The sequence below is a fragment of the Hyperoodon ampullatus genome (genome assembly GCF_949752795.1).
Source record: "Hyperoodon ampullatus genome assembly, chromosome: 8".
Taxonomy (NCBI): Eukaryota; Metazoa; Chordata; class Mammalia; order Artiodactyla; family Ziphiidae; genus Hyperoodon; species Hyperoodon ampullatus.
The window spans coordinates 101,997,397-102,016,540 of record NC_136921.1 but is presented as its reverse complement, the minus strand read 5'-3'; the positions used below and the strand labels follow the sequence as shown (position 1 = coordinate 102,016,540).

Sequence of the window (19,144 nt, the reverse complement as noted above, 5' to 3'; positions counted from 1 at the left end):
ATCCCACATGCTGCGGAGCGGCAGGGCCTGTGAGCCATGGCCACTGAGCCTGTGCGTCTGGAGCCTGTGCTCCACAATGGGAGAGGCCACAACAGTGAGAGGCCCGCGTACCACAAAAAAACACACAAAAAACAAAAAAAACCCAATCTTCCAACAAACAAAAGCCCAGGACCAGATGGCTTCACAGGCGAATTCTATCAAACATTTAGAGAACAGCTAACGCCTATCCTTCTCAAACTCTTCCAAAATAGAGCAGAGGGAGGAACACTCCCAAACTCATTCGACAAGGCCACCATCACCCTGATACCAAAACCAGACAAAGATGTCACAAAGAAAGAAAACTACAGGCCAATATCACTGATGAACATAGATGCAAAAATCCTCAACAGAATACTAGCAAACAGAATCCAACAGCACATTAAAAGGATCGTACACCATGATCAAGTGGGGTTTATCCCAGGAATGCAAGGATTCTTCAATATCCGCAAATCAATCAATGTAATACACCATATCAACAAACTGAAGGATAAAAACCATTTGATCATCTCAATAGATGCCGAAAAAGCTTTTGACAAAATTCAACACCCATTTATGATAAAAACTCTCCAGGAAGCAGGCATATAGGGAACTTACCTCAACATAATAACAGCCATATATGAGAAACCCACAGCCAACATCGTTCTCAGTGGTGAAAAACTGAAACCATTTCCTCTAAGATCAGGAGGAAGACAAGGTTGCCCACTCTCACCTCTATTATTCAACATAGTTGTGGAAGTTTTAGCCACAGCAATCAGAGAAGAAAAAGAAATAAAAGGAATACAAGATGGAAAAGAAGTAAAGCTGTCACTGTTTGCAGATGACATGATACTATACATAGAGAATCCTAAAGATGCTACCAGAAAACTACTAGAGCTAATCAATGAATCTGGTAAAGTAGCAGGATACAAAATTAATGCACAGAAATCTCTGGCATTCCTATACACTAATGATGAAAAATCTGAAAGAGAAATTAAGGAAACACTCCCATTTACCATTGCAACAAAAAGAATAAAATACCTAAGAATAAACCTACCTAAGGAGACAAAAGACCTGCATGCAGAAGACTGTAAGACAATGATGAAAGAAATTAAAGATGATACAAACAGACGGAGAGATATACCATGTTCGTGGTTTGGAAGAATCAACATTGTGATAATGACTATACTACCCAAAGCAATCTACAGATTCAATTCAATCCCTATCAAACTACCAATGGCATTTTTCACAGAACCAGAACAAAAAATTTCACAATTTGTATAGAAACACAAAAGACCCCAAATAGCCAAAGCAATCTTGAGAAAGAAAAACGGAGCTGGAGAAATCAGACTCCCTGACTTCAGACTATACTACAAAACTACAGTAATCTAGACAGTATGGTACTGGCACAAAAACAGAAATTTAGATCAATGGAACAGGATAGAAAGCCCAGAGATAAACCCAGGCACATATGGTCACCTTATCTTTGATAAAGGAGGCAAGAATATACAATGGAGAAAGGACAAGCTCTTCAATAAGTGGTGCTGGGAAAACTGGACAGCTACATTTAAAAAAATAAAATTAGAACACTCCCTAACACCATATACAAAAATAAACTCACATTTAGGATTAAAGAGCTAAATGTAAGGTGAGACACTATCAAACTCTTAGAGGAAAACGTAGGCAGAACACTCTATGACATAAATCACAGCAAGATCCTTTTTGACCCACCTCCTAGAGAAATGGAAATAAAAACAAAAATAAACAAATGGGACCTAATGAAACTTCAAAGCTTTTGCACAGCAAAGGAAAATATAAACAAGATGAAAAGACAACCCTCAGAATGAGGGAAAATATTTGCAAATGAAGCAACTGACAAAGGATTAAGCTCCAAAATTTACAAGCAGATCATGCAGCTCAATATCAAAAAATCAAACAACCCAATCCAAAAATGGGCAGAAGACCTAAACAGACATTTCTCCAAAGAAGATATACAGATTGCCAAAGAACACATGAAAGGATGCTCAACATCACTAATCATTAGAGAAATGAACATCAAAAGTACAATGAGGTATCACCTCACACCAGTCAGAATGGCCATCATCAAAAAATCTACAAACAATAAATGCTGGAGAAGATGTGGAGAAAAGGGAACCCTCTTGCACTATTAATGGGAATGTAAATTGATACAGCCAGTATGGAGAACACTATGGAGGTTCCTTAAAAAACTACAAATAGAACTACCATACGACCCAGCAATCCCACTACTGGGTATATACCCTGAGAAAACCATAAGTCAAAAAGAGTCATGTACCACGATGTTCACTGCAGCTCTACATACGATAGCCAGGACATGGAAGCAACCTAAGTGTCCATTGACAGATGAATGGGTAAAGAAGATGTAGCACATATATACAATGGAATATTACTCAGCCATAAAAAGAAACGAAATTGAGTTATTTGTAGTGAGGTGAATGGACCTAGAATCTGTCATACAGAGTGAAGTAAGTCAGAAAGAGAAAAATACCGTATGCTAACACATATATATGGAATCTAAAAAAAATGGTTCTGAAGAACCTAGGGGGAGGACAGGAATAAAGGTGCAGAAATAGAGAATGGACTGAGGACACGGGCAGGGGAAGGGTAAGCTGGGACGAAGTGAGAGCACATCATAGACATATATACACTACCAAATGTAAAATAGATAGCTAGTGGGAAGCAGCAGCATAGCACAGGGAGATCAGCTCGGTGCTTCGTGACCACCTAGAGGGGTGGGATAGGGAGGGTGGGAGGGAGACGCAAGAGGGAGGAGATACGGGGATATATGTATACATATAGCTGATTCACTTTGTTATACAGCAGAAACTAACACACCATTGTAAAGCAATTATACTCCAATAAAGATGCTTAAAAAAAAAGGTATGATTTTAGAAATTTCAGCAACTTAATCCTTCTGTGTCTCAGTTTTCTCATCTGTAAAATGAGAATAGTACAATGACCTCATATGGCTGAGGTGGTGATTAAATCACAGTTTGTGAAGAGAAACTGTTCTGTATCCACCCTTCCCTCTGCATCCCTACCCACCACATAACGAATGCAGGCTTATCTTCTCAGAGGACCCTGCCTTCTGCTCCACTCACAGCACCTGAAGCCCTGCATCACTGTGCACAGAAGCACAGGCCTCTTCCTCCTTTCTTGGCAGGAAATTTTCAACAGCCAGGTTTTAAACACAATATCTGGGTGGGGCTGTAGCCTAAGGAAGACCCTGGTCGGTGTTTCCTAAGAAGCTCTTTCTAGATGCTGGGCCAAACCTGGGATGCTGTCCCCGTCTGCCTTGCCTTCCTGGCCCCTGACCAAATACAGTGTGATCTCATCTCTGGCCAGAGTACCCACTGAGCCTGAAACTGCAGATGCCAAGCCGTGCCCACCTTTGGAGCCGAGCTCCACATCAACACAACTCTAGCCCCCGCTCCCTCAGCTCAGAGTGACCAGGCCCCCATTCCCATACACTCTAACCAATGTCTCTGACCACCTGCCCCTCTGTCTCACCTGGTCCCTGGGACCACAGAACTAGACCTTTAGATACTAAGAAGTTCCTGAGAGCTTCGAGAAAAAAACAGGCACCTTCTATACTCTCACATGGGGAAGTTAAACTGGCTTTGGAGGCTACTCTAACTTTCCAATTCTTACTTGTTCAGTCGAATGGCATATTCCTTCAGAGCAAACACGTTGTCAGCAAAAACAATAATCTTGTCATTCCTCCTTTCATGAAACTTGATCAGAAACTGGCAAGCTCTGAATTTGTTGGGGTTCATGGTGTACAGCAAGATTCGTTTCTTGGTTTTGATTGCCACATACTCCCGGTAAAACTCAGGAGACATCGGGCACCAAACCTGTGATACAATAAGAATCAGGGGTCAGTATGCAAGTTTAAGCATCATACAACTGGGAACTTTCGCAAATTAGCTTTAAAACAAATCAAGACGAAACCAATGGTATGTGAATTATATCTCAATAATACTGTAAACACACACACACACCCCACACACAAAACAAAACCTAAGACCCAGTGTTGAACCAGGATACTCTCACATGTTAATAACAGAGATTTTAAAATGCATCAGTATCCAGGGAATTATTCTCACACGAGCTCCAAGTGAAGAAAACCAGATTCCCAACCAGTGGTGTAAACAATCCCTCCCATTTAGATCACACCTCCACACACAGCCCCCACACAGCACTGCGACAGAGAACTGCACACACACTTGCCAGCTCTGTCTGTTGGGTTAGCCTAGCAATGACATCCCAGGAGTAATGAACACACCAGCACCCAGATTTTGGCTTTTAAATTACATTCTCTGCTAAAAGCGCTCCACGGAGAAATGGCTGATTCCAGGCCAGGGCAGGGAAAGTACCAGATGAGCCGGAAATATCTTACTGTGCCAGAAAGCAAGGAAGTGCTCAAAGTCTGATGGGAACATGTCAAATGGTCATAGAAACGAGCCTGAATGTAGTCCCACTGGTCACATCTGAGACAATCTGAGTATCCAAATAAGAAGGGCCTCCTCCCTGCTAAGCCCCGTGCTTGGCTGTTGACAAACTAAAGGAAGCTCAGGCAAGTACACTGAAGCGCCGTGACTAAAGGTCTCAAGGTTGTGTACAGACAAAAACGACCCTCCAGGAGCTTTGCACTGGAACAAGCCATAGTCTACACTGGCAGACTGAGCTTTTGGTTGCAACCAGCGCCACTTCTGTGTGATCGCCACAGACCACTTCTTCATGCTGCCACCACTGCAGAATTAGCTGACATGGTTATGTGTCAAACTCTGTGCTGAGCTCAAATGTAAGTTTTGCTGTCGTTACCTTTTCTGATTCTCTCTGAGACATATCCTATTATGACCCTTTTAGAATTTCTAGTTCTTCATAAACAAAGCAATTTTTTTACAGTAAAATCTTTAAAATCATGCATTTCCCAGAATATGAAACACAAGTGGCCAATGAACGTATGAATAGATACTCAACGTTATCAGTAAACAGCAAAACACAAATTAAGACCATAAAAAGATACCATTTCACACTTATCAGGTCTGCAAAAATTAAAAGACATTTCCATATTAGGTGCTGGAGATGTGGAGCTAGCTCACTCACCCTGGACGAGAGTGTTAGCTGGTGCAACCACTTTGGGCAACAGAGTTTTCCACATGACTAGTGAAGTGAGCATCCGGAAAGCCTTTGACCCAGCAATGCTACTTCTAGGTGCACCTGCCAGAGCAGTGGCCTTCAAACTTGGACCAGTTTATGTCATAAACTAAACATTCCCACACACAAACACAGTCTTAGGAAACAATATATACCTTTAATACATATTATGCCTTCTGGGAGATTCTATTCTATCCTGATCATGACGCGCCGAAGTGATGTCACCATCTACTACGTGGTCACAGTCCACAGTGTGAACACTGCTTTAGAAAACGTCTGACACAGGAAACAGGTACAAAAAATACACACAGCAATACTGTCATAACAACAGAAAACTAAGCTCCAAATTCAGAGACAGTGTCCGCCTAGGGCTGGGACTAGAAGCAGGGCATCGCTAATGGGCACAAGGGAACTTTTGGGGATGGGGGAGATGCTCTAAAACTGGATCGGGGGCATGGCTGCACACTCTTTACATTTACTAAAATCACAAAAGTTATAAATCACACTATTTACTTAAAACAGATGAATGTTATGGAACATAAACTAGACCTCGACAAGGCTGTGAAAAAAAACAACTGAGCAACCCAAACATCTGTCGACGTTAGAAAAGATTTTATTTTTACCTCTGTGTAATATTCCATTAGCTATCAAATTGTGGTATATCTGTCCAATGGAATACTACAGAGGAATTAAAAGGAATAAACTACAGCTACATGTGTCATTAAAAAAATAATGCATTATGCAAAGAAAAAAATACTAAGCAAAAGACAGAAGTCATACAAGAACACATATAACCTGATTCTATTTGCATATACATAAAGACTTTTTAAAAGGCAAAGCTAAACAATGAATGTTTAGGGAATTATACATAGGAAGTAAAATAATAAAGAAAAGCAAGAAGATGACAAACCTAAGCTCCAAGACAGCGGTTACCCTGGCAGGGGGTGGGGAGATGCAACTAGAGAGGAACAGGCGCCTCAGAAGTTCTGGCAATGCTGTGTGTAAGGTGGGTGTTGATTACGAAGATGTAACCAAAGGGTAAGGAAGCTTCTCGACAGAGCAAGTCCACCTGCACAGCTTCCTCACACTCACCTTCACCCAAGAGGCCCATGTCTGCCCTCTGAGGACACAGCCCACCCTACTCTAGCCACAGAGTGACAGTCATTTTAAGGTGCCAGAAAGGATTTCTGTTGCTGTTCCTTCTGAGAAGACTTACCTTTCTTTGAACATGTATTTTAAACACATACCTGTGCAGGTATTCATCACAGAATATGGGGGAAATGGGTTCTTAGAAATAAAATAATCAAGGCCATATGCGCCTTCTGGGGGCATCAAAACCAACAGGCTTTGGTACTGGGGGTGGCCTGTCGGTTGCCCACAAAGGACCAGCAAGAATCCCTCCAGGGTGAGGGTGGGCAGGAGTACCCTGAGGTGCTCACCCCCAGAAAGGAGGACGAAACGCCGAGCCAGTCTGGATTAGCCTCCTGACCTGACCACTTCCTGTGTGCCCGTGGACAAGTGATTCTGCTTCACCCATCTGTGAAATCGCGGGAGACTGCCCACCCCACGGGGGGCTGAGGGCACTGAACGAGGCAGCAGCACTTTTGCTCAGGTCCTGACCTGTGTATCTGCCCACGAGGAATCGACCTGATCCATTTCCCTCCCCCAGGGACCGTGCCAGGAAGGGGACAGCTACCTCAGCGCACTGGACTTTGGCGATGTAGCCGTTGTTCTGCAGCTCCATCCAGTTGGCTTCATAGAGCTTGGGCCCAATCAGAAAATTTAAGTCGACAATTTTGTCATCTTCCCGGACGAGGGTTGCGGTCAAGCCCAGTTTGCAGTGGGCCTGCACAATGGTGAGCACCCGCCGGAACATCTTGGCTGGGGAAACAATCGGCGCATTCACGCTGTCACTTCTTTAAACGCTCAAAGTACCAAAAACAGCCTCGACCTAGTACTGGCCCGGGACACTGCACGGCTGACCCCCGGGCTTCTGGATCACAGGAACCTGGCTCTAGACAAGAATGATTAGGTGCAAATGCTTAATCTCCACTCTTAGACCTGTCCAAAAGAAGGGTGAAAAGGAGAACAAGAGGGGGAGATGACCTGGAGGAAGCCCCAAGCTAGGGAACCCCAGCACTCCCCTCACAACAGCTCAGCTATCGGGAGCACAAACGGCAATCTGAAACATGACCTACACTTAAAATGCCACTGAGTTCTGAATCACGCAAGGAATTTGTTCACCCTGAGGCCTGTACCTCGGTTACCGGGAAGATGGTGGGGTATCTGCAGGACCAGAGGAGTGAAAGGAGCTCCACTTCCCACCACCCTCCCAGAAACCAGGAAGAAACGAGGGAGAGATGAAACCCCAGGCACCTCTCCCACCTTAGGAAACGTCCCTCTCTACACTCTTCCAATTACATTCATTCTGGTCAACCAGCAACGTCCTTTGCCTTCCTTTCGCTTGAATGTTATCATTCTTTCTGAGATATCAAATTAAATCAAATAAACACTAAAAGGGTACAAGATATTCATTTTTAAAAACTCAATTTATGGGTTTCCACAGGCTCACCTTTTAAAAACTCTAACACTATGAAGGAAGATAAAAATGCTGAAGTCATGCTTATCTCATATCCAATTAAAGGAAGGTTAGTGATACTTCAAAAACAGACCTGGGAATTCCCTGGCTGTCCAGTGGTTAGGACTCCATGCTTTCACGGCCAAGGGCCGGGGCTCAATCCCTGGTCAGGGAACTGAGATCCACAAGCCGCCGTGGCACGGCTGGATTAAAAAAAACAAAAAAGAAATAGACCTAACAATCCGAGGGAGCCAAAATGCAAACCAAAAACATAAGAACAGTAAAATAGCAAAGGGCTGTCTAACCCCAGCAAGTGCCCAGGTCTCACGGTTTCACACACTGAAGCCTAACACAGCTTGCGCACACCCCTGGAAAACAAACAAACAAAAAACCAGGGTCAGGCTTATGTCCAAGGACTGTGCCGGCTCCAAAAAAGGGCAGCCAAGGACCCCAGACCAGGTTCCCCACATCAGAAGGACATGGCAGCCAAGGCAGTGGAGACCCCAAGCTACTATGGGCTCCAGGGAGGCAGCACTGGGGCGGCCCGGGGACTGCATCAACCCGAGGGGAGCACAACGCGGGGACCCTGCCTGAACACTCTGCAGCCAGAAACAAGCCTTCCCCGAGGCGTCGGCCCTGCAAACGAGTCACGTCCCACTGCTACGTTCTCTCACAGCCGTAACAGCTGGCACGGGGGAAGAACTCACATACAATGATGTGCATGGCTCCATGAATTTTTACACAGGTACATACCTGTGGAACCACCCAGATGATGGGAGTGTTCTCAGCACCCAGAAGTCTCGCCTCTGACCCCTCTGGTCAACACCAGCACTCTCCCTCAAGGGAACCCTGATCCAACTTCAGTCATCAGAGAGGAGGTCTGCCTCCGGTCTGAAGTTCATGTAAATGGAATCACAGTACGTACTTTGCGTGTGCAGCTTGTTTCACCAGACGTTATGTCGCGGTTGTCATTTGACATTTATTTGTGTGATTCTCTGACTGTCTCTCCCACTTTGTCTCCGGTGCCAAGCAGAGTGCCTGGAACTTAATGGGTTCTCAATAAATACTTGTTAAAATAATGAAAGTGGCACAGTGCCTTGCATGCAGGAAACACCTAATATATGCAAGTACTGTAATAAGAATTTCTTATTAATATAATGACTTCATAGGGCTCCTTTTGGAAGATCTATAAAAGAACACAACAATCTTTATCTTCTGGGATAAATCTCAAAGATTTACCATTCTACCTAGTCCAAGTGGTAAATGTTTATGGCAGAATCTTACTCTGATTTGCTAGAATTCCCTATTTAACATCTGCTCTCTGGCCCAGTGAGCATGGCCATAGGGCTTATAAGGCCTGCATGCAAAATCCTTTAGAGCAGTTTGGTTTCACTCTTCTACCTAAACAGAGACAAACTGCTCCAATGAACCAGAGGAGAGACAGACACACCTAGTGAACCGTGTGGGGTACACCTCTATATCTTCATCACCAGATAACCAACCCCAAGCCTGGCTGCCACCCTCTGAGACCTGGGGCCCAAGTTAAAGAGGAACATCAACGTATGCTAAATATATCCTCCGGCACAAGGCCTCAAACATCCCCACGCTTCAAACACAGCCTTCAACTGAACTGCTACAAAGCAATTCCAAAGTCGTTTATAAAAGATGTTTCTCTAGATCACCAATTCCCAATCCAATCAGACCCAACACCCACCCTCTCCTTAAAGTTTCTTTTTTTCTCCTGGTTTAGTTTTTAAATATCACACAGTAAACTGAACTTCTTCTGAGGGTGGGTGGGTGGGAGTGGTTCTACACATGTTCACACGTGTGCAGACTCGCGTAATCACCACCACCATCATAACCGGGAGACGAACCAACCCATGACCCCAAAAGCTGCCCCGTGCTCTCCCTGTCCAGTCATGCCCTCCCCACCCCACCCCGGCACCCACCCATCTGTTCTCCGTCACTATAGTTTTGTCTTTTCAAGAATGTCCTACCAAAGGCATCACACACTCCGTAACCTCTTGGGACTGGCTGATTTCACTCAGCACGAAGCCTCTGAGACTCCTTTCCACGGAGCGTCCCAGTGGTTGAGGTGCTAGCTTGTCCATCCAGCCACTCACTGACAGGCATTTCCGCTGTTTTCTAGGTTTCGGAGATTACAACCAGAGCTGCTTCTATAAACATTCATGCACAGGTTTCTGTGTGAACCTAAGTTTTCATTTCTCTAGGATAGATGCCCAGAGTGGGACTGCTGGGTCTGTAGGGTAATTTTCTAATAAACTGCCAAACCTCCCTAGAGTGACTGTACGTTTTGCAATTCCTCTGGCCATGTATGACAGTTCCAGTTGATCTGCACTCTTGTCAGTACTTGGTACTGTCAATATTTTTTATTTCAGCCACTCTAATAGGTCTGTAGTGGCGTCTCATCGTGGCTTTAACCTGCATTTCCCTGGGGACTAACGCTGCAGAACACCTTTCAAATGCTTACTGGCGTCTGTATACTCTCTTGAGTGAAAATCTATTCATGTCTTTTGTCCGTTTTCTAACATTTCTGCCTTTGCCTGACTGCAACAGCAATCAAATTAACATGTCTAAAGCCTAACTCCTGATCTTGTCTCTCCAAACCTGCTCCTTCTGGAGTCTTCCCCATCTCAGCATCCACTCCACCCGTCTGATGGCTCAAACCCAAAGCGGATAGTCACCCTTGATTCCTCTTTCTTTCAGAACCACCTCTAACCAGCCCACTTAACCTTCACAGCATAACCAGAATCAGTTTACCTTTATTCTTACTGGTCCAAGCCTCATGTTGGGATTCCACCAACTAACCTACCTAGCTGCTCTCCACCCTTGCTTCCTGCAGTCTCTTCTCAGCACAGCAGCCAGGGTGATATTTTTATAACATTAAGTCAGATAATGTCACCCTCGGCTCAAATCCCTCAAATGGCTTCTCACCCAGAGTGCAAGCCCAAGACCTCCTTCAGGTCCTACGGGATTGGCTCTGACACGTCTCCGACCTCAGCTTGGACTGCTCTCCTCCACGCTCCCCTCCAGCCGCAGGGCTACAGTATTGTCAGGCCATGCAAGTACTCCTTCCCCACCTCAGGACTGCTTCCTTCAACCCGAGAGACCCCTCTCATCCCTACCTGGCTTGCTGTGAACATCTCTCGGTGTTTTCAGACATCCAGAGGTGTTGGAGGAGCTCTCATTACACAGAAAAAAAACAGACAGAAAGGCCACTTTGACAATGTTTTGAATACTCTATGTGAAAATGCCTCTGATTTCATTTACTTCAGAGTAATCTCTAATTTACACTTCGTAATTGATCAGGGCTACCATTAACTTGTTTTATCAAGAAAGGTTTGCCTGGGCTTCCCTGATGGCGCAGTGGTTCAGAATCTGCCTGCTAATGCAGGGGACACGGGTTCGAGCCCTGGTCTCGGAGGATCCCACATGCTGCAGAGCAACGAGGCCCGTGAGTCACAACTACTGAGCCTGCGCGTCTGGAACCTGTGCTCCGCAACAAGAGAGGCCGCGACAGTGAGAGGCCCATGCACCATGATGAAGAGTGGTCCCCTCTTGCCACAACTAGAGAAAGCCCTCGCAAAGAAACGAAGACCCAACACAGCAAAAATAAATAAATTAATTAATAAATTCCTACCCCCAACACCTTCTTTAAAAAAAAAAAAAAGAAAGAAAGGTTTGCCTGGAATGCTATTCAGTAATAAAAGGAACACAGCATTGGTACATATTACAAAGTTGGTAAACCACTGTGTGAAGTGAAAGAAGTCAGAAAAAAGAAAATACATATTATGTGATTCTGTGAATATATTTCCAGAAAAGGCATGTCTCTAGAAACAGAAAACAGTTCAGTGACTGTCTACAGCTAAGGATGAAAACACTGGTGGTAAGTGAGTATGAGGACGATGTTCTAAAACTGGGTCATGGTGATGGTCACACCAACTCCATTTTACTAGAAATCCTGAATTGCATACTTATGATGGGTAGATTTTACGGTTTATAAATTATGTCAATATGGCTGTTTAAAAGGACTGCCGGCAATACTTGGACTTCTATAACATATTAAGGAACAATACTTTAGTCCTCAAATAAAACAAATATTGCAAGGACTTTTTTGTGCTCCCAGTCTAGTTTTTGCAGGACCGAAAAGAAAAAAAATGGGTTAAGGGTAAGCTGAGGTGCAACAGTTGAGAGGGAGGACGGAAGAAAATATCACTTTCTAGATGACTACTCTGGGCCAGAGATTAAGGAAGCTGCCAGTGTGTACACCCACCTACCACTAAGCCCCACGCCACCCCACCCCACCCACCCATGCTCATGGAAATCAATCTGTCTCTATGATGAGTAGGCATCCCAGCTCTCAGCCTGCTTACCTGGTATGGTGTGTACTTCGTCCAGGATCATGAGGCCCCACTCCTGGGTTTTGAGCCACTCCATCACCCGCTCGGCCTCCCAGGACCTCTTGGTGGTGTGGCCCAGCATGGAGTAGGTGCTGATGGCAATGGAGCAGCCTATGGGCTTGTCCTTGGCGTCGGAGGTAAAGCGGCAGATCTGGCTGTCGTCGATGGTGGACCACATCTTGAACTGGGCTTTCCACTGCTCCACAGACACAGCTGAGTTACCCAGCACCAGGCAGCGTTTTCTGACTGTGCATGCAGCTGTCACGCCAACCAAGGACTTCCCAGCACCTACGGGAAACCAAAGGGCAATCCTACCCAAGGCCGGGTTGAAATGAGGGACAGGGACAGACAGAAGGACTTGTCCGCCCACCAATCTGGCCAAAATTATTTGTAATAATCCTCACGGCTGACACTGCTGAGGTGCTGATTGCTCCAAACCTGTTTCCTTCTTTAGAAAAAGGAGGCACACACACTTCACACACAAACGTGACAATTAAAAGACACAAGCGCCAGGCCCTATTAAAGCACTGTACACGCATCTCATTTAAATGTTGAAAAACAGCATTTGTCAAAATAAACCATAGGTAAGAGACACTCCTATTATTGCCATTTTAAACACGGGAAAACTAAAGCTGAGGGGTAAGTCGCCCAAGGCCCTGGGACAGCGGTGCTGCTGGGGTACAGTGTGCCCAACACCCAGACGACCCCAGGAGGGACTCAGTAAAAGACGGCTACTATGATGACACAACAGACGGGTTGAGCACTTGGGAATGCGGTACGTACGCTGCTACTGGCAAAGACAGAGGAAGGTGAAACTCCAGGGGCTTCTGAGTTTACTACCACCTACCGTGTGAAGATCAAGATTAAAAATCAAGCTATTGCTTGAAACAGCAATTCTTCCTTTACCAGGGGTGTGCATCAAAATAACCCATGAGGCTTTAAAAAAAAAAAAAATCTGAAGATGCCTGCCCCTCCCCTAGAGAGTCTGCCTTCTTGAGTATTGGGTAGGCCACCAGCTGAGCCTACTGTGACCTCTGGCCAAGAACCTAGGCCAGACCTGACACGACTTAGGACAAATAATATTAGACGGGCGCCAAGGGGGCTGCCACAGCCCCTTCATGGATGTGCACACTGTAATAAGTAGTCCAGGACCAAATAAAGTTTCTGTGCCAGGGAGCCTCCAAATACACACAACTTACAAGACTGAGTGTGAGGAACGCTAAGCCCAGGATGTAAACCAGCCCTTTCCCACGACACCATCCTTCCTCACTGCCCAAGACTTTATACGCCGCTTAGCTGATTGGTTCACTGTCTGAGCTACCCCACCAGAATGAGCTCCATGAGGTCAGGAGTGTTGTTCTATCCACCATTACACGCCCAGTGTGGAGGTCAGGGCCCTGCACAGAGCAAGCATGCAAGTATTTGTCAAGTCATGAATCAGGGAGCCATGTGACGCTGGCTGTTCCCTGACCAGGTGGGATTTAGAGAAAGGCCCTCAGGGAGAGCGTAAGGCAGGTCCGGACAGAGCAGCCTAGCCATCTTCTTCACCCAGGCGTCACTCACCACAAGGAAGGACGATGACCCCGGAACGTGCACGCCCATTCCCAAACATCTTCCGCAAGCTCTTCTCCTGATAAGGTCTAAGGACAGCTGTGGGTTTCAGGTCAATGTTGATGTCGGGGTTGACAGAATCATTCCGGAAGTCGTATTCTGCTAACAGAGGGTACTCCAGGTGGATGCAACGTTTCTGGAGTTCCTCAATCATTTCCTGGAAAGTGAGCATGAAGGTTTTATAATCTTGTTAACTCCAAAGTGTGCTCACAAACAGCACACATTCTAAGGAGCCTAATGATTTAAAGAAAAAAAAAAAAAAAAAAAAGGTTAGCTAGACTTTTAAATTTCAGATCTTGCTTGATGACAGCCAGCTTAAAGCACAGACTAAGGGCCCCAAACTAAGGACATGGACAAAATTAAATCCAATCAGCCACTAAAAATGCCCCCCAGGCACCGTTTCTCCCATCTACCCAGGAACTTGTGAACACTGACCCACCAGCCTGAAGAACAGGACACTCAGATCGAACTCCATCAGGAAGAATGGTGCTGCAGTGCACAGACACCAAAATCTGGGGACAGATGGGGATTCCTTCCTCTCACACAGGCTACAAACAGTCCATGAAGGGCTGAACCAGCTTCTGACACCGGCTTAGAGAAGCAACCAGGACGGATATGTTCACTAACCTGCTTGACTTCGAAAGATACTGTCTGTGTCTCTTCTTCTTCCTCCTCATCCTTGTCCATTTGCTCATAAAAGTCAAACAGGTCCGTGGGGATGTCAGATTTACCCTGTGGATCTGTCACCCGGGAAGTGGATGGCCCACCGCTGCCTTCAGCACTCTTAGCGATCTGAAAGAGAAAGGCAGGATCCGGACTTGCACAAAACATTTAACCCTACTGTTACCAAGCAACAAAGCTGCAAGAAAACAAGGACTACTAGACTGCAAATGCTGGCCTAAAAGCACCCGAGAGAATTAAAATCCTAAATGCATCCACCCCCAAGGGTGACCCAGGAGGCCACATACAGCAGATTTGCTTGTGAAAGTCTCTGTGATGAGCTCGGTGGCCTCCCCCTCAGAGTTCCTCAGGCGGCATTCCCGGATCATGGGATCTTGGAGAAGATGCTGGATGACATCAGGGTGAGAACTTTCAACGAAGTACCTGTGAGAATGGAGGAGGGAGGTGCGTACTGACCAGTACACCATTTTCAGGAGGAAGGAGGTGCGCACTGAGCAGTACACCATTTTCAGAAGGTTCCACTGCTCACTCATGAGACGGTCTGGAGATAAGGCCTCTCTCCACGCTCACCCTCCACCGATCCTTTGCCACATCTGAGATATGAGCTACTAGCCATGACATAACACACGAGGGCAGCAGGCAAAGCCCCACTGTGAAGACAAACTAGCAGGGATCTGAACCCCAGCTCCACTGTTCAGGGGAATACAGTGGTCAGTGAATGAATTTCCGGTTTTGGCCACATCACTTCACTTTTTCCTTTTAACCCCTCACTCAGGGGAGTAGGTGTCAGTGCGGAGCAGACGGTCCACAGGTGTTAGCTCCTGGCACCTGACATGCAGAGCGTGAATGTGCCTTGTATGGACCTGTCACAGAACCCCTTACCTGTTGTGCTTCAGGACCAGCTTGACTTTCCCATAGCTGACAGTACATAACTGCAAGAAGTGACAACACCACACGGGCAAAATTAGCAAATATGCAGCTCACTCAGAACTCATTCATTACTGGGCACATCTTACTACCTATCAAACAAGTGAAGAGTTCATTTTACTTTAGGAAAATCCAATGTGCAACACTAAAGGGGGTACATCTGCCTAAATTGAGCTTTTCTATTATCTCCTACTTTTTTTTTTTTTTGCGGTACGCGGGCCTCTCACTGCTGTGGCCTCTCCCATTGCGGAGCACAGGCTCCGGACGCGCAGGCTCAGCGGCCACGGCTCACGGGCCCAGCCGCTCCGCGGCATGTGGGATCCTCCCGGACCGGGACACGAACCCGTGTCCCCTGCATCGGCAGGCGGACTCTCAACCACTGCGCCACCAGGGAAGCCCAGCTCCTACTTTTTGAGGGCAAAACCTTCCTCTTGCCTGGCTAATTCTGATGCACATCCCTTAATCTAAAAAATGCTGCTTAGAATCTTTCTTTTATTTTCCCTTTCCCTTTCTTCTCCATTCCCAGAGCCCCATCCTAATCCAGGAGTTCATCTCACTGTACCAGTACTACCACAGCCCCCAGCACAAAGCTGGTAGAGTTATGTGTCCCCTAATCGTGAGCTGCGTAAATTAAATGTGAAGCCTCTGGCCTCCTCACCAATGTTCCCATCTCCCCAACTAGATGTAAGCCTCCTGATGGTAGAAAATCCTTCCAGGTTCCCAAAAATCTTTAGGATGGAATGCAGCAGAGATCATACAGTAGCCACGAAAATTCACAATTCAGATCTCAGTCTGCTGCCGCCTCCACCGCTGCCCTTCTGCATCCACCACTGCACTAACCAACACCCACGTTCCCACAGGCGGGTCCCAACCAAAACTGAGAACAGCCAGGATACTGAAACAGGCTCATTCTACAAGGTGCAAGCCCTTCTCCCGGGGCACCCTTTCACATCAGAAGAAAGGAGAACTCTCTCCAGGGCTCCTGCCGGCTTCTCTGAGATTGGCTTCATTACTGTACTGGACGCCTGTGGCACGCATCTTCTGCCACTTCAGATCTGGGGGTCTGAATCTAATTCCCTGTAGATCAGCCGAGGACAACGAGAGCCACTGTCCGTCTCTTTTGAATGGTATCCACTATGTCTCAGAACAAACCCGAGCAGGTTCAGGTGCTCGTCACATACAGCCCTATTCACCTCAAAAACTCTGAAGTCTTTTTTGACTTTTCCTAATGGAAGTTGTCGGCTAGTGGTCTCGTGCAGGTATTCAAACTTAGATGGAGTTTATCATCTGTACTAACTTGCCCAGGTTACCATAAGCTGCACTGTTTAATAACAGAAACTTATTTCTAGAAGTCCAGGATCATGATGCCAGCCATTTCGTTTCCAGTGAAGGTTCTCTTCCTGGCTTCTAGGGGGCTACCTTCTTGCTCTGTGCTCACATTACGTCTTCCTTGTACAAATGAAGAGAAAAAGAGAACACACACGCCTTCTGCTGTCTTTTCTTGTAAGGACACTCACCCTATTGGCCCCACTCTTATAACCACGTTTAACTCTAATTATATCCTTACTCCAAATACAGTCACATTACGGGTTAGGTCCTCAACACATGAAATCTGGAGGGGGCACAATTCAGTCCGTAACACCATTCACTTCGGGCTAGACTCCCTAATAACCCGGGCCTGAATTAGTAACGCCGCTGTGTTAGCACCCACTGGCTAAGAGCAGCTCATGGGAAGTCTGCCCTCAGCGAAACACAATGCTGGATCCAGAGGAGTAGCAGCTGGGGTAATCGGTTACTATGCTCCCCACACTGGATCTGAATGGCATTTTCATGACTGCTACAAGTGAACAATGTACAGCACCTGTCCCCACTATCACTACGTTAAGAAGGAGGGCAAAAGAGCCAGCCTTAGCCCCCACTTGCCTTAATAAACTGAATAATTCCATCAGGGACTCCCGTCTTGCTGAGCTTCCTGAGGTACTCAGTGATGTCACTAGTTTGCAGCCCAACGCTGACAGCCGCGTACAGGGAGTAGGCAGTTAGTTTGTACTCATGCACGTGGGTTGGGCGGCACACCGGCTCTGCAATAGCCACCAGGAAGTCTTGAGCATATTTGTAAACTGGAGAGAAGGCTTCTAAGAAGATGTGACCATCAGGAGCCTGAGAAACACCAAATGGACACAACAGACAAGGAAACTAATGAGTTGCAGAGACGATGAGACTCTTTCCCACATCACTATCTAGAAAGGATAAGCTGCCCAGAAAGTGATCTAAAGCTAGCCAACACCAGGAATATTTTTGTAAGCACATCTTCAGCCAACTGTGGGTCCTGCTACTTTAATCGGATACAAGGAGTAGAGAGACTAGAAGAAAAGGTTTCCAAAGTCAGTAGCTGCCTCTCACGAGTCTTCACAGGAAAAGCCCACCTTACTGGCTATCCTTCTGGCTAGATTTCAAATGAATGGAGAACATTAATTACTTCAAGTTGAGTAAAAAAGCTGCCTAGCAAATATATGTCTCATTAGGTTTTTTTAAATGGGGAATTAAAATGTTACATAATAAATGCCATTTATTCTTTAGATAAAAGTTGTTTCCAAACATGTGGCAGAACTGGAGAGGGAAAGGAGAGCAAAAGGAGGGGTTAGAGAGGAAGGAAGCCCAAGTCTAGCCAGCACATGTGTGCGCGCATGCTCAGTGCTAGCTCGGCTGTTTCAAACTGCCTATGAAAATGAAAGCTCGCTGCCAGTGGGCTCGGAAGCAAAGCTCACGCTCCCGCGTTCCTATTTGGGCCGCACCCACTCTTGGGCCCGGCCCCGGCTGAGGGTGTGCTTACCACCCAGAGGGGCCTGGAGGTGTGGTCGTCCTTCAGCGGCATCTGCAGCCTGTAGTCCTTGGCTCCATACTCATCCACTTTGGTGCCGGACTCATCCACCTGCTTCCCGGCCGCCGAGGGAACCGCTTCCTGAGAGTCGTTCCCAGGGGCGTCGTCTTCCTCGTCTTCCTCATCCTCGTAGTGCCGCTTCTTGGACTTCTTCTTCTCTGCAGATACGGACACGGACACAGAAGTGAGCCCCGCAGGAGCCTTGCGTTTCCCCCGCACCGACTAGCCGCAGGTCGGGGGAACCTGGCTGCAGCCGGACTTCCCCAGCGCCAAGCACCCCTAGCCCAGAGCCACTGCGCGCCGCAGGCGTCCTCTCCCTCAAACGCTGCCCACCCAGCCCGGGAGGAAGGGCTGCCCGGAGGTCAGGGGTCGCACCCCCGCCCAGCGGCCTGTCGGGACAGTATGTGACGACGGCGAGCGACTCTGGGGTCGACCGCCGCCAAGAAACCCTGAGCAGCTACCACACAGGATGATAGGGACGGCAGGTGCAGGCAGCCCCGAAACGCGCCCACGCCACGTCTCACCGCGGTCCGCCCGGTCCCTTTTGCCCATGTCGGCGCCCGCAGCAGTTAGCCACTGCCTCCGACGAACCCCGGCGACGGCTCTCTGTGGAACTTCCGGTTCACACCGGAAGTTCTTCCGGCCGCCGCACAGGAAGTCCCGCCTCTGGGCGCCCGGGTGAGGCGTCGGTGGCTGAGCCCGTAGTTGAGCGGTCCGCTGACTGTTCCCGGGTGCGGGTGCTTTCTCCCCATTTTTTTCTCCTTGTCAGTGAAGTATTTTTTCAGTACCTGTTAACGATCGTCCAGGCACTGTTGTTTTAGCCCTGGGGCA

General features: G+C 46.9%; 1 protein-coding gene across 1 annotated transcript in view; it reads right to left on the bottom strand.

The window, feature by feature from the left end:
* The window catches only part of ERCC3 (ERCC excision repair 3, TFIIH core complex helicase subunit), a gene marked incomplete at its 5' end in the record, with an annotated part of 32,406 nt that extends 13,541 nt beyond the window's left edge, over window positions 1–18,865 (bottom strand). The window contains 10 exons of the mRNA XM_079710042.1: window positions 3,706–3,908; window positions 6,911–7,095; window positions 12,187–12,501; window positions 13,777–13,981; window positions 14,452–14,616; window positions 14,793–14,928; window positions 15,388–15,437; window positions 17,356–17,592; window positions 18,266–18,471; window positions 18,838–18,865. Of these exons, the coding sequence (XP_079566168.1) occupies window positions 3,706–3,908; window positions 6,911–7,095; window positions 12,187–12,501; window positions 13,777–13,981; window positions 14,452–14,616; window positions 14,793–14,928; window positions 15,388–15,437; window positions 17,356–17,592; window positions 18,266–18,471; window positions 18,838–18,865 (1,730 nt within the window). The remainder of the gene's footprint in view (window positions 1–3,705; window positions 3,909–6,910; window positions 7,096–12,186; window positions 12,502–13,776; window positions 13,982–14,451; window positions 14,617–14,792; window positions 14,929–15,387; window positions 15,438–17,355; window positions 17,593–18,265; window positions 18,472–18,837) is intronic.
* Between the last annotated feature and the right edge of the window lie 279 nt (window positions 18,866–19,144).